The following is a 13,538-nucleotide window of genomic DNA, read 5'->3' as shown; positions in this document are numbered from 1 at the left end:
AATCTCTTAACATGGTGTGATATTATCCGTTTTGAGAAAAACTTTCCCCCTACATGTCTCTCATCATTAACATATCTTCTTCTTATCAACTTCTTATGCGGGACTTAATTTGTACACCCAACAAGCATAACATCAAAGCATCCTGTCGTGACTCACACCTTATTTTATCTCCAAAATTAACAGAACGCACTAAGACTATCAAATCAAATTCTAGATTATAAAAAAGACAAAAAAAGTCGGCATTTTTAACTTGGAAATTAAAGGTCTATACACCAACCAACACTTCTATCCTAACCTATCACTATTGTTTTGGAATTTTAACTTGAAATGTTTTTTTCTCATAATCTATGCACCAATTATTACTCTTTTTTTTGACTAATTAAATTTTTTGACAAAATCTGTACACCAATTAATACTCCTATAGACTCTTTCTTCTCTTCTTCTTTTTTCTTTAAGAATTTAAATTGATAAAATAATTATTTCTTACTTGGGGTGGTTGTTGATTCTTTTGTCAAAGTTTATACACCGATTATCACTCTTATAGACTTTTCTTTCTCCTTTAATAAAGAAGAGGCTATCCGGTGCACAAAGCATCCCGCATTTGTAGGGTCTAAAAAGTTTAAACACGTGACCTAGACGTCACACAGAGACACTTAAGTGTTGTTCCAAAGCTCCCTTCACTTTGCTTTCTCTAAGACTTTAATTGATTTAATAACTATTTCTTACTGGTAGACATAATATTCTCAAGGTGAATTTTTCTGCATTATGTCTGATAGTACAAATTTGACAAATGAGATTAATAATGCATAACAATGTGGGTCTGAACTACTTGTAGAGACTTGGGATTACGGCGTTTTAAGACTAATAATGTATCAAACAAAATTGTGTTAGTACAACTATTTTCATAATAGTCTAAAAAAAATTATTCAATGGAATATCACCAAAAAATGTGATACGTAATTGATAACTCAAAAGTTGACTAGAAGTGACTAGATGAGCCAGTTGGACTTGATTAGCTGTAGTAGATTTTTCCTTGCTTAATTTGTGGTTCACAATAGAGACAACTTTACTATGGTTCCAAGGCTCCCTTTCACTTTTCTTTCTCCTTTAAGAATATAAATTGATTTGATAATTGTTTCCTACTGTTGAGATAATATTCAAAGGGTGATTTTTTCTGTATTGTGTTGGATAGTTATATGTAGTACTATTTGATAAATAAGATTAACAGTGCATAATAATTGTGTATAGAATACTTGCAGAGACTTGGAATTGTGATGATTTAGACCGATAAGGTATCAAACAAAATTGTATTATTACAAGTGATATGATTTTGTGTAGTAACTTTCATTTATAACTTTCTATGTGATGACTTGACTTAATAATTTGGAACTTTTGATATTTTTCAACAATCATTTGGATTCTTGTGCAATGACTCGTGCATTGACTTGAGAATATACAGTTGACAATTCAAAATTTGAGTGAAAGTGACTAGATGGGCTCCTCAAAATTGACTACTCCAAATTAAAGAACAATAGTAGATTTTTCTTTGCGTAATTTGTGGTTCATTAAAGTTACATCCATACATAACATTCCTTGATGGTTCACTGTATTTGTCTTTCTAGGACGTAAATCAGTTCCATCAATATTTAAAGTGATTTTCGACTAGATTTATTATTTACCTTTAAGTCAAAGTCTTTATATTAGTTAACACTATTATCATAACTAAACAAGTTTTTTTTTTTTGAATTTTCAACTTAATTGTTTTTGTCAAGGCTCATACATCACCATCCGCTCTTATAGACTATTCCTTTTTTTCCCTCTAATATTTAAATTGATTAAAGGATAAAGGGCTTGATATACTCCTCAACTTTATCACTTAGATTTTATATATCCCTACTTATAAAAGTGACTCATATATGCCCCTATTATTACACAAATGACTCATATATATACCCGGTCTTTCCTCTAACGGGAGCTAACAAAATTAATTTTAAATTATTTTTTAAAATCTTTAGATTAAAAAAAAAGTATTCTTGTAGAGGCATATTTGCTCCTTCTCACACGGTTTTTTTTTTTTTTTGATTCAAGGACTACTTTGAATTTATCATTTTGACGGTAAATATACTTTTTAACAAACTTTCTTGTAAATTTATCATAGATGCCCCAATTTTTTATAGATAAAAGAAATAAATTACAATGTAGGCGAAAAAATAGTATTAAATTCTTTTCTTATTTTTTTTCCATTCACACTTCTTTCTTTTATCTAATATTTTTACACTAAAAATGAAAGAAAAAATGAAATAAGTCAAAACAATCATGTGTGAGAAGGATCATAAATACCCCTGCATAATTTTAAAAAAAAATCAAGGGAAAAGAGGCTAATATACCCCTCAAATTTGTGATTTTAGAGCATATATATCCTTCGTTAAAAAAGTGATGCTTATATATACCCCTGTCATCTAACAAATTGTGCATATTTACCCCTTTGTTTAACATATTTATGTACTTAGTTGAAAAAAATTATAATACTAATTTTTAAATTTAAAAATTATCTCGCCTCTTTTTTATACCTCTAGACTCAACCCAATTGAGAGAAAAAACTCAATTCTTTTTCTACTTTGTCATAAAATAAGTTTGGATCGGGTCTGGATATATGAAGAGTTGATTTTTTTTTTAATTGAGTAGAGTCTGGGTGCGAAATGAATGAGTTAATTTTTGGGCATCTTTCAAAAAATTTACTAGTTTAGGACTTAATTACTGATATTCACGATAGTTTGGAATATTACATTATGTACCAGATTTTAGTGGTCGAATACATGTATCGAGTTGCTTCAGATACATAAATCCGAGATATATATTTTAAAGCGTTTGAATTAAATGATTATAACCGATTTGTTCAATAAATAGAGTAATTCACTATTGTAAACAACTTTTGAGGATTTGCAATGGAACAACTTCAAAAAAAAATTCCAAAAATAAAGAATTTCGTTCATTCTTTTTTGAGAAACATAAAAAGTGTATAAAATTTTCTTCTTTCCATTAATTCAATTTTTTTTTTCGAATCTTGATCTCTATTCTTTCACAATAGCCATTTTTATTCCAGATCAAAACTGTGATGGTGAAGTTGTTTTCACAATAGTCATATTCCTATACATATCAAATACATTAACATGATAATCAGATACAAAACATTAACGACTTCGATCGATACATTAACAGAAAACAAATACAAGACATTGAAAAGCTTAGATACATTAACATAAAGATCAGATACATAAAAATACTACATCAGATACATGAAAGAAGCATACTAGTTACATAGGATATTTAGACTTAGACACAATTCATAGTCGTTGATGGTGGAAGCGGGGGAAATTGGCTAAACAGAGGTGACAATGTCGACAACGGCGGTTGTTATAGCCATTAGAGTGAACCTGACTTGGCTGCTATGGTGAGTGACTTTTAGGAAAGTAGTAATGTTGATGCCAAGTCTAGATATATCAGTGATAATGATTCTGATTTCTCCGATTTCGCTCTTCTTGTTGATAGGATTTCGTGAGTATTACTGGGTTTTTTTGTGTGTGTAGAATTTGCAAAATTTGGCTGTGAAATTGTTTAGTTTGAATAGTTCTGACGATTATTTAGTATGGAGCAATTGATGTTTGATTATGAGTAATTCCCATTTATGTTTTGAGAGGATGAACATAAATCGTTTTTGATAGATATTTTGAAGAAATTATGAGTTGAGAGGATGAAGCAAGAGAGAAAAAATGGTGGAGGACGTGGGGGTAGGGGTGGAGATATTGTTGACGGAGGAGATTGAGAGATGTTGAATTATTAAAGTACCTTTAATTAAGGAGTTCAAATTTTAAGATAATTATTCAATACTATATTTAAAGTATTTGTGTATCTGATTTAACTTTTTAAAACATATGGTATAAATATTAAAAAGTGATATCATAAGAAATATTTTTAAACTATAGGTAAAATATGTATATATGGTAGTTTTTTTTATAATAAATATATGGTAGTTAAGTATGTCTTATTATGTAGTTTTTCCTTATTTTTTTAAGCCATGTGGTATTTTTGGAATATAAAAATCAGTTTTAAGATAAACTTTTTTTTAAATCTTAATGAAAAGGATAAATGTACATATTTATTAAACGATGAGGGTATTTATGCATCATTTGGTATACGACCGAGGTACATATGCATCACTTTTTAACGAGGAGTATTTCTGCTCGAAATCGCAAAGTTGAGGGGTATATTTACCCCTTTGCCCTAAAATCAAAAATAAAAAAATTAATTAAAAATTATTTTTTCCACTTCCGTTAAATGAAAATGTATATGTGAGCCACTTTTATAGTGAGAGGAATAAATGTGAGCCACTTTTACTATAGTAAAGGTCTATACGAGCCACTTTTGTTATAAAATTTTTCTGTTGTAGTTTTTATTTGAACTTTTCTTTGCAACAACTCGGGCATTGACTTGGTAATATGTAAATTTATTAGAATTATTAAATTATAAGTTTGATCATCGTCAAGTTAATATACAATATGGTGCATAAACCATATAACAATTTTATCCTAACTAATAAAAAATGAATTTTTGTCAAGGTCTATACACCAAGCAACACTCTTATCCCAACCAATCAAAATTTTAAAGGATTTTTAACTTGAAAAATTGTTTTTATGGTGTATATACCAATCAATGTATTCTTATCCTAAATAATCAATCTCTCTTTGATTTATTGGCGTGAAAAGTTTTTTCAAGGCATAGACACCAATAAATACTCTTATAGATTATTCTCGCTCTGAAAAGAATTTAATTGATTATAAGTAATTGTTTCCTGTATTTAAAGTTGACATTCTCAGTTATATATTTTTTTAAAAATAATTCCTTTAAATTAATGCTTTAATTTTTTTTATGTTTTATTTGATTTCCTTCACTTTTTCTTGTATCCATTCAAAATTAGCTTATATTAATACTAGATATTTGGAATTAAATTTGAAATCTAAATCCAAATGAAAGACAATGAAAATAAAAGATATAAATAAAACCAATAGGAAAAAGGAGAAAAAAAAAACAAAAAAAACGTATTTACGTATGTTTGAGAAAATTTAAATATAAGGCAAAGAAAAATTAAAAATATCATGTGTGTCACTTATTTTAAAAACAAGGCAAATAAAATAAGAGGATTTTAAAATTAAAAAAAACAAAAAAAACTACAGTAGCCAATTGAATTGAGTTATGATTTCACGTCAACACATAAAGTGCAAAGAAATATAGAGAAAAAAGTTAATGGGGGTAATAGGACCTCCGTAAATAAATATAGGGTGTGTCCCTGTAATTTCGGTTATAGTTCAAGGGGTACTTATGCCTTCTCCCAATTTAAATTGATTTAATTGTTCCCAATTGTTAAAGTTAATATTGTCATCACCAACGGATGTGGTGCAATGGATGCGGTTTCTCCTCTCTTAACCAAAAGTCTCATGTTTGATCTTTGGGTATAAAAAAAATCATTGGTAGAGAGCGTTCCTCCACCTCCACCGAATGGGGCTCTACACGGTGCGCGATACTAGTTTAAAATAGTCGGACTTCAATGTGTGTATCAGATACCGAATGACAAACCAAAAAAGAAGAAGCTAGTATTCTCAAGAAGAATTATTCCACAGTGCGTAATAATTGGGTCAGAAGATAATATTCTCAAGGAGCAAAATTCCACATTACGTAATCGTTGGGTTAGGACTACTTGCAGAAAGTTGTGATTGTGATGATTCCATTGATAAAAATTTTTGTTTACATTTGGATTTTTGTGCATGACTTGTGCATTGACTTGAGATTTTTCTCATTAGTTTAATTACAAATGTTTGTTACCTCAAATAATTTTTACTTAATTCTTTAATTTTTTTGAAAATTACAGATTCCATAAAGTGTTCGTTCTTTCTTATTGAATGACATAATATTAGTGATTAAAACACCTTTTATTTTGAGAGTTCGGTGCACAAAACATCCGCACGTTTTCACACATTTTGCCGATATTATACCATCACATCATTTAAAGCCAATTAATTATGGTAACCTTAATTGAGCATGATATTTTTATTTTTATTTTTATTTTAAGAAAAAATTGTTTTTGGATTTATTATTTTAATTGGCAAATTTATTTCTCACTCATTTACTTGTAAAATTTATCATAGATTCCCCAATTATTATTTTTTAACAGAGACAAATAGTTTTGGTCAAGGTTCTATACACCAACTAATACTCTTATAGAATTTTCTTTTTCATTGGAACATCACCAAAGACTCTGCATATACAACTGACCTCACTAAATTTGAATTTATTTGCTTCATTTATAAAAGCTATTGAATAGAGGAAGAAAACAAAGAGTTTTTTGAACATTTTAGTGCAACAATGGGCTACGTAAACCTTGTATTTTTTATGCTATTTCCCTTCCTCTGCCATCTTTCTTTCTCCTCATCCTTACCTCATTTGTGCACATGTTTATAATAAGTCATGATGCTTCTAGTTATTGTGTCGACATAACAGGCCAATGGATTCAGTCATATCCAAAAACTATTTCGTGGAACAAGAGCACAGATTGTTGTTCATGGGATGGAGTTTATTGTGATGAGACGACAGGAGAAGTGATTGAGCTCAACCTCACTTGCAGCCAACTTCAAGGCAAGTTTCATTCCAATAGTAGCCTATTTCAACTCTCCAATCTCAAAAGGCTTGATTTGTCTGGTAATAATTTCTCTGGGTCTCTCATTTCACCTAAATTTGGTGAGCTTTCTAGTTTGACGCATCTTGATTTGTCGAATTCAAGATTTTCAGGTCTAATCCCAGCAGATATCTCTCGTCTTTCTAAATTACACGTTCTTAGTATCAAGAGTAGTCAATTAAGATTCAGACCTCACAATTTTGAACTGCTCCTTAAAAACATGACCCGATTAAGAGAGCTCAACCTTAGATATGTAAACATCTCTTCCACTATTCCTCTGAATTTCTCTTCTTATTTGACAAATCTAGGACTTTCAGATACGCAGATATATGGGATATTGCCTGAAAATGTTTTCCACCTTTCCAACTTGGAATCTCTTGATTTATCGGACAATCCCCAGCTCACGGTTAAGTTTCCCACAACCAAATGGAATAGCAGTGCATCACTCACGGAGTTATATCTCAGTGGTGTGAATGCTACTGGTAGGATACCTGAATCATTTGCTCATCTAACTTCACTGCGTACATTGCACATAGCTTATTGTAATCTCTCAGGCTCTGTTCCTAAACCTCTATGGAATCTCACCAACATAGAGGAATTGAACCTTGATTATAACCATCTTGAAGGACCAATTTCTGATCTCTTTAGATTTGGAAAGCTCAGGTTGTTATCACTTAGAAATAACAACTTTAACGGCAAACTTGAGTTCTTATCCTTTAACAGAATCTGGACGCAACTTGCATTATTAGATTGTTCAGTCAATTCCCTAACAGGTCCCATTCCTTCTAATGTAAGTGGTATGGAAAACCTAGAAGCACTCATCTTGTCATCAAACCACTTAAATGGGACTATACCATCCTGGATATTCTCCCTCCCTTCACTATTTGTTTTGGACTTGAATGATAACCATTTCAGTGGAAACATTCAGGAGTTCAAGTCTAAAACATTGGAACAAGTTTCTCTAAAACAAAATCAGCTGCAAGGTCCTATTCCAAAGTCACTCCTAAACCAGCGTGATCTATATTATCTTGTCCTTTCGCACAATAATCTCAGTGGACAGATTGCTTCAACCATCTGCAATCTGACAATACTGAATATGCTAGATTTGGGCAGCAATAATTTGGAGGGAACAATCCCACTATGTTTGGGTGAGATGAGTCAACTTATGATTTTAGATTTAAGCAACAATAGTCTTAGTGGGATAATTAATACAACTTTAAGTATTGGAAACGATCTTAGAATCATTAAATTTGACGGGAATAAGCTAGAGGGGAAAGTTCCGCAATCTTTGATCAATTGCAAATATTTGAATGTTCTTGATTTAGGTAACAATGAGTTGAGTGACATATTTCCTAAATGGTTGGGAGCCCTACCTTATTTGCAGATTTTAAACTTGAGATCAAATAAATTCTATGGCCCTATAAAAGATTCTAGGACTGACAAATTGTTTGCTCAAATTCGAGTCATAGATCTCTCTTCCAATGGATTTAGTGGAGATTTACCAATGGGCCTTTTTGAGAAATTTGAAGCCATGAAAATAACTAGTGAGAACAGAGGAACCCGAGAGTATGTAGCAGATATAGATTCTTATTATTACACAAATTCCTTGATAGTGACAACAAAGGGACTGGATCTTGAACTTCCTCGAGTTTTGACTACATACATGATTATCGATCTCTCAAGGAATAGATTTAAAGGTCATATCCCAAGCATTATTGGAGATCTCATTGGGCTTCGCACGTTGAACTTATCACATAATCACTTGGAAGGTATTATACCAGCATCACTGCACCAATTATCTGTACTTGAATCATTGGATCTCTCATCCAACAAAAACAGCGGAGAAATTCCACAACAACTTGCATCCCTCACATCACTTGAAGTCTTAAATCTCTCTCACAATTATCTTGTCGGATGCATCCCCAAAGGAAAACAATTTGATACGTTTGACAATAGTTCATACCAAGGGAATGATGGGTTACGTGGATTGCCACTCTCAAAAGATTGTGGTGGTGATGAAGGGGTACCACAAGCGACAACTCAAGTTGGGCTAGATGAAGGAGAAGAAGGAGATTCAGCAATAATAAGTTGGCAGGCGGTTCTCATGGGTTACGGTTGTGGACTTGTTATTGGACTGTCCATAATATACATAATGTTGTCAACTCAATATCCAGCATGGTTTTCAAGGATGAATGTAGAATTGGAACACAAAATTCTTACGAGAATGAAAAAGCAAAAGAAAAGACATTAGTATGTAACCTCCTTAATTCATATCCATCAATTTTTTACCTTCTTCATCTTTGAAGCTTTTTAACTTTAATTCTTCATTTTTTAAATTTGCAGGATTCAAGTCCACTGCATTGCTGGGATGAGGATAAAAGCTTTTAATTTCATAGTTTGTGATGTTTCATAAAGTGTTTGTGTTTTGTTTCATAAAATTTTTGTTACAAATTTAGCATATTCTATTGCGAGGAAAAACCATAGAATTTCATAGAATGAAAAGGGGTCAAAAGGGAAACTGGAATAACAGTAGAATACATGAGACGATTTGCTAGAAAACTGGAATAACAATAGAAAGCACATTAAAAATAGGCTGCCTTAAAAATGCTAAAACAATTCCAAATTCTCGTACTTTGAAATAGAAAAAGTATTCCTCGATATTGATCAATATATAATAACTTGAATACAATAGAGTTGGTGTAGCCGTTAAAAGGTTGGAGAAACAACGTAACCTTGAATACTAAGGTTTAAATCCTAGCAGTGGTGAAACCAGATATCACATTTAAGAAGAAATCCAGCAGAACCGCTTAATTTGATGAGTCATGACTTCATCACAGCTGAAATGTGTGCCACCAGCCCTTGGGGATTTCTTGATTATCAAAAGAATCACGATGCACATGGCAGAGTTGTGTAGTTACAGAGTTAGCTCATCAAAAAATTTACAAATAAAAGCTGCTGCAGTTATCAACTCTACGAAATAAAACTGTGGGCTGGAACCTTGTGTATTCCAGGATATAACATTGCTATTTCTCACCTCTCTGCGCCAACATAAATGCTTGAGAGTTGCACATAACGCCCAGAATGATTCTGTTGCGACTCAAGCAATAATTGTTCTACTTCATTTCCCAACTCAATAGCTCCACCAAGTCTACAAGCACCAAGACAGTAGCATCAGCTTCAAAATAAAGGCATCTTCTTTATGAAGTCATAAGCTTCCTGTAGTAGATCAACCACAAAACCATAATGCTTCATTTTAGCTGCAAGTCCGAATTCATGTGACATTGCTTCAAACAATTAGAACCCGAAATCGACAAGCTTGGCACACGCACAAGCTGGAAGAAATCATAGCATTCCATGTGCAAACCTGCTCCATCGCATCAAATACCTGTGTTACAGCAAATGGTTAAAAATACATGCAAAGCCTCATACTATAAGGATAATACTTAGGACACTAATAGCAGAGCTCGAATCAAATTGATGATGATTTCTTCTTCTTTTCAGATAATAATAAGCTTCTTGCTTATGCAACATGTTGAAGTATTAGTTTCTAATTTTCCAACATAATATTTTCTTATTGAACTGAGCTCCTTTTGAAACAGAATACGCAAGGCATAACTTATTCCTACGAAACCTATGTTATCTAAACTTTTGCCTTACGAATTAGATACTACACAACCTATGCCGGACAAAGGAAAAAGTACTCGAAACTAGGTCATAGTTAAGGGTACTTTGACCCACAAACTGTCACGCCCCAAGCCTACACCCTAGATGTGGCCGGCACTCGAAGACCATTGCTGGTCCCCAAGCGAACCCTCATCTTGGTTGACTCCAAGCAGAAGACTAACTTAAGCATACAAGAGCTTAAAATTGAATAAGAGTTTATAAACTCAACTTTACAAATCTTTAACTCAAAAGAAAACTCTGTATAATAGAATATATATACAACTTGCCATAAAAGGCAACTTTAGTCTTCAAAACATTTAACAAAATAAATGAAAAGACTTCTGAAACTCTACTGTCTATCTATGAAGCCTCTAACTGATAAAGATGGAAGCCGGGACAAGACCCACGACCTCCTAACAACTGATACAACTGAAAGGTAAATGAAATCCTCCAGAAGCAAGGAGGCTTGTCATAGCTAACTGGAACTCCTGGATGTATCAACGAATCTCCTGTTGATGATCCTGAATACCTGTGTCTGCATCATAAGAAGATGCAGGCCAAATGGCTCAGTACGTGGAATATACGAGTATGTAAGCTGGAAAGCTAAACAACATAGGCTAGAAGAAAAACTGGAATAAACTGAATAACTTACCTCTGTTCAAACTTTCTCAACTCAAGGAATACTCAAAACTACTCAAACTTACTCAACTCAGAAGATAGATACTGGACTCAGAGACAGATACTCAACTCAAAGATATATACTCAACTCAAAGATAGATACTCAACTCAAAGATGCTTAACTCAAGGATACTCAACTATTGAATAACTGAGCTCAACTCAACTCAACCTGACTGACTTCTTTCAATATAAGGCAATTTAAAACAAGTGCGATATAAAGAAAGACTGTTTAAAACATGTTATAAACTCTATGTGTATACAAGGATACAATAAGCCTGAGATGTATATAGAAATACAATTGAACTGATGTATATAAAATACAATAATTTCTGTGTATAAAAATATAATAACTGTTGTGGGAGTTTCTCTAACCGACAACCATCACATAAGAGCTATAGTGATGATACAACGATCGACCTCACGCTGCCAGAGCATCTTATACCCGGCCAAAGATATAAGACCTGAACTGCCTAATGGATCCACTAGTATAATCTGAAAATGATTCATATAAAAAGTATGATCCTTTTCTACTCATGGTGGCTAACATGGTTCTATGGGGGCTATGGATTCTTTGTACGCTCCCCCAATTCGGTGCTCGATACTACTCCCAAAAATGTACTGGCTCTTATGTTTTTAAAACATATGCTTTCCTGCTGATTGAGATAATTACTCAAAAACTAGCCCGAAAGGTCTTTGGAAATCTCAGTTTCCAACCTTGTTTAAATGTAAAAACATTTCTTTAAAACTTCTTTGGGAATACATAGTTCCCTAATAACTTTGAGAAATGAACTCAACTCCTTACTCTTTACTTTACTTGAAACTCTTTACTCTTGACTTAACTTGAAACTCGATACTTTTACTTGACTTGAAACTCTTAACTTAACTTGGAACTCTTCATTCTTTACTTAACTTGAGCCTTAAAATGAAGTTAAAACGATCAATGAAGACTCTTGGAAAACCTTAAAGACTTGTTTTGACTTACTTCTAAGCTTGACTTCACTTGACTTGGAAACTAACTTCACTTGACTTTGAAACTAACTTCACTTGACTTGGAAACTAACTTCACTTGACTTGGAATTATGAATTCAAGGTATTTGATCACATGTTATAGAGGGATTCTTGACTTTTAGAATTGGAAACTAACTTCAACAACCAAAATAAATCTTTTCTTGGAATTAAAAACGAGTTGGTGTGTGGGGGTATGAACCAACCAACACTAAGGATCATAAAATCCCTCAATATACAATAGATTTCAACTCAAGAACACAACCAAATCATGTCCCACAACCAACAATAACTTCCACAACACAACTAACAACATCAACAACAACTAACAACTTCAACAACTTCAACAACTTCAACAACAAATCCAATATTTTCTCAAATCATAAAATGAGCTTGGTGTGTGGGGGAAAGGATCAACCCACACTAAAGAACTCACATACCTGATTAGGGATAACCCCTGACGAAAATCCACGACGATCCTTAGCTTCTTCTTCTCTTTCTCCTCTTCTTTTCCTCTTCTTTCTCTCTTATCTTCCAAGCCCTAACTCTCACTCTTACTCTCACTCTTTAAAATGGGACAAAAATGATCCAAACATCAGTATAACACCTCAATATAACCCAAAGAAATGATTAGGGAAAAGACCAAAATACCCTTAAAATTTTCGGATTAAACAAACTGCACTGTGCGACTGTGCCAACAGCCCAAATTCCAAAGAGTATAACTCACTCATACGAACTCGGAATCAAGAAAACTCGGTGGCGTTGGAAAGATAATTCCAAGGGCTTTCCAGAAATAACTGTAAATTCTCCTAAATCATTCTGAGCTAGGAGTTATGACTGCTCAAAGTTGACAAAAAACTCACTTTTTTTTTTCCATACTTAGCCAAATTTTCCAGATTCTTTCCAAAAATGACTATTTCCAAATTCAACTCTTCTTGGAACTCAATGTGCTACATCTAGGGACCTTAACTTAACACTCAAGAAATTTTATTCCTCGGTAAAATTTCACTCCACATGAAGGACGGCTCGAGTCTTAGTTCAAAAAAATTCTTTGCGGTGTTACACAAACTTCCATTAAATGATAAGCAGGGGTAAAAATTAAAGTCCATCGATTGAGGGATAATAATTAAAGACCACCCAAAAATAGGGGCGGTCACCAGAACTGCAGATCTAAACCAATTTACAAGACATTGTTAAAATAAACCGACATCAATTGCACAAAATTCTTAATGAAGAAACTCTTAAAATAGTGTGATATCGTTGTCTTTGGGCAAAATGTGCACAATTTTCTTCCAAATGTCTCCAATCATTAAGAGTATCACTTCACTTTATACACATCTTCTTTTTCTTATTAACTTCTAATGCGAGACATTGTTCATATACCCAACCAACATAACATGAGGTATTCCGTTACGGTTATCATATGCAGCTCATACCTGCAGATTTATCACCAAAACAACACTCC

General features: G+C 32.8%; 2 protein-coding genes across 2 annotated transcripts in view; both read left to right on the top strand.

Moving 5' to 3' along the window:
• The window catches only part of LOC125853235 (receptor-like protein Cf-9), a 333,480-nt gene that overhangs the window by 248,076 nt on the left and 71,866 nt on the right, over window positions 1-13,538 (top strand). The gene's annotated exons all lie outside the window — the stretch shown is intronic.
• On the top strand, window positions 6,418-8,978 carry LOC125853242 (receptor-like protein Cf-9 homolog). The gene is made up of 2 exons (XM_049532907.1): window positions 6,418-6,505; window positions 6,553-8,978. Exons 1-2 carry the CDS (start codon window positions 6,418-6,420, stop codon window positions 8,976-8,978), a joined length of 2,514 nt encoding a protein of 837 aa, XP_049388864.1.

The sequence above is a fragment of the Solanum stenotomum genome, chromosome 1, assembly GCF_019186545.1.
Source record: "Solanum stenotomum isolate F172 chromosome 1, ASM1918654v1, whole genome shotgun sequence".
NCBI classification, from domain to species: domain Eukaryota; kingdom Viridiplantae; phylum Streptophyta; class Magnoliopsida; order Solanales; family Solanaceae; genus Solanum; species Solanum stenotomum.
The sequence above is the reverse complement of the archived record's forward strand: the minus strand, read 5'-3'. Positions and strand labels throughout refer to the sequence as shown.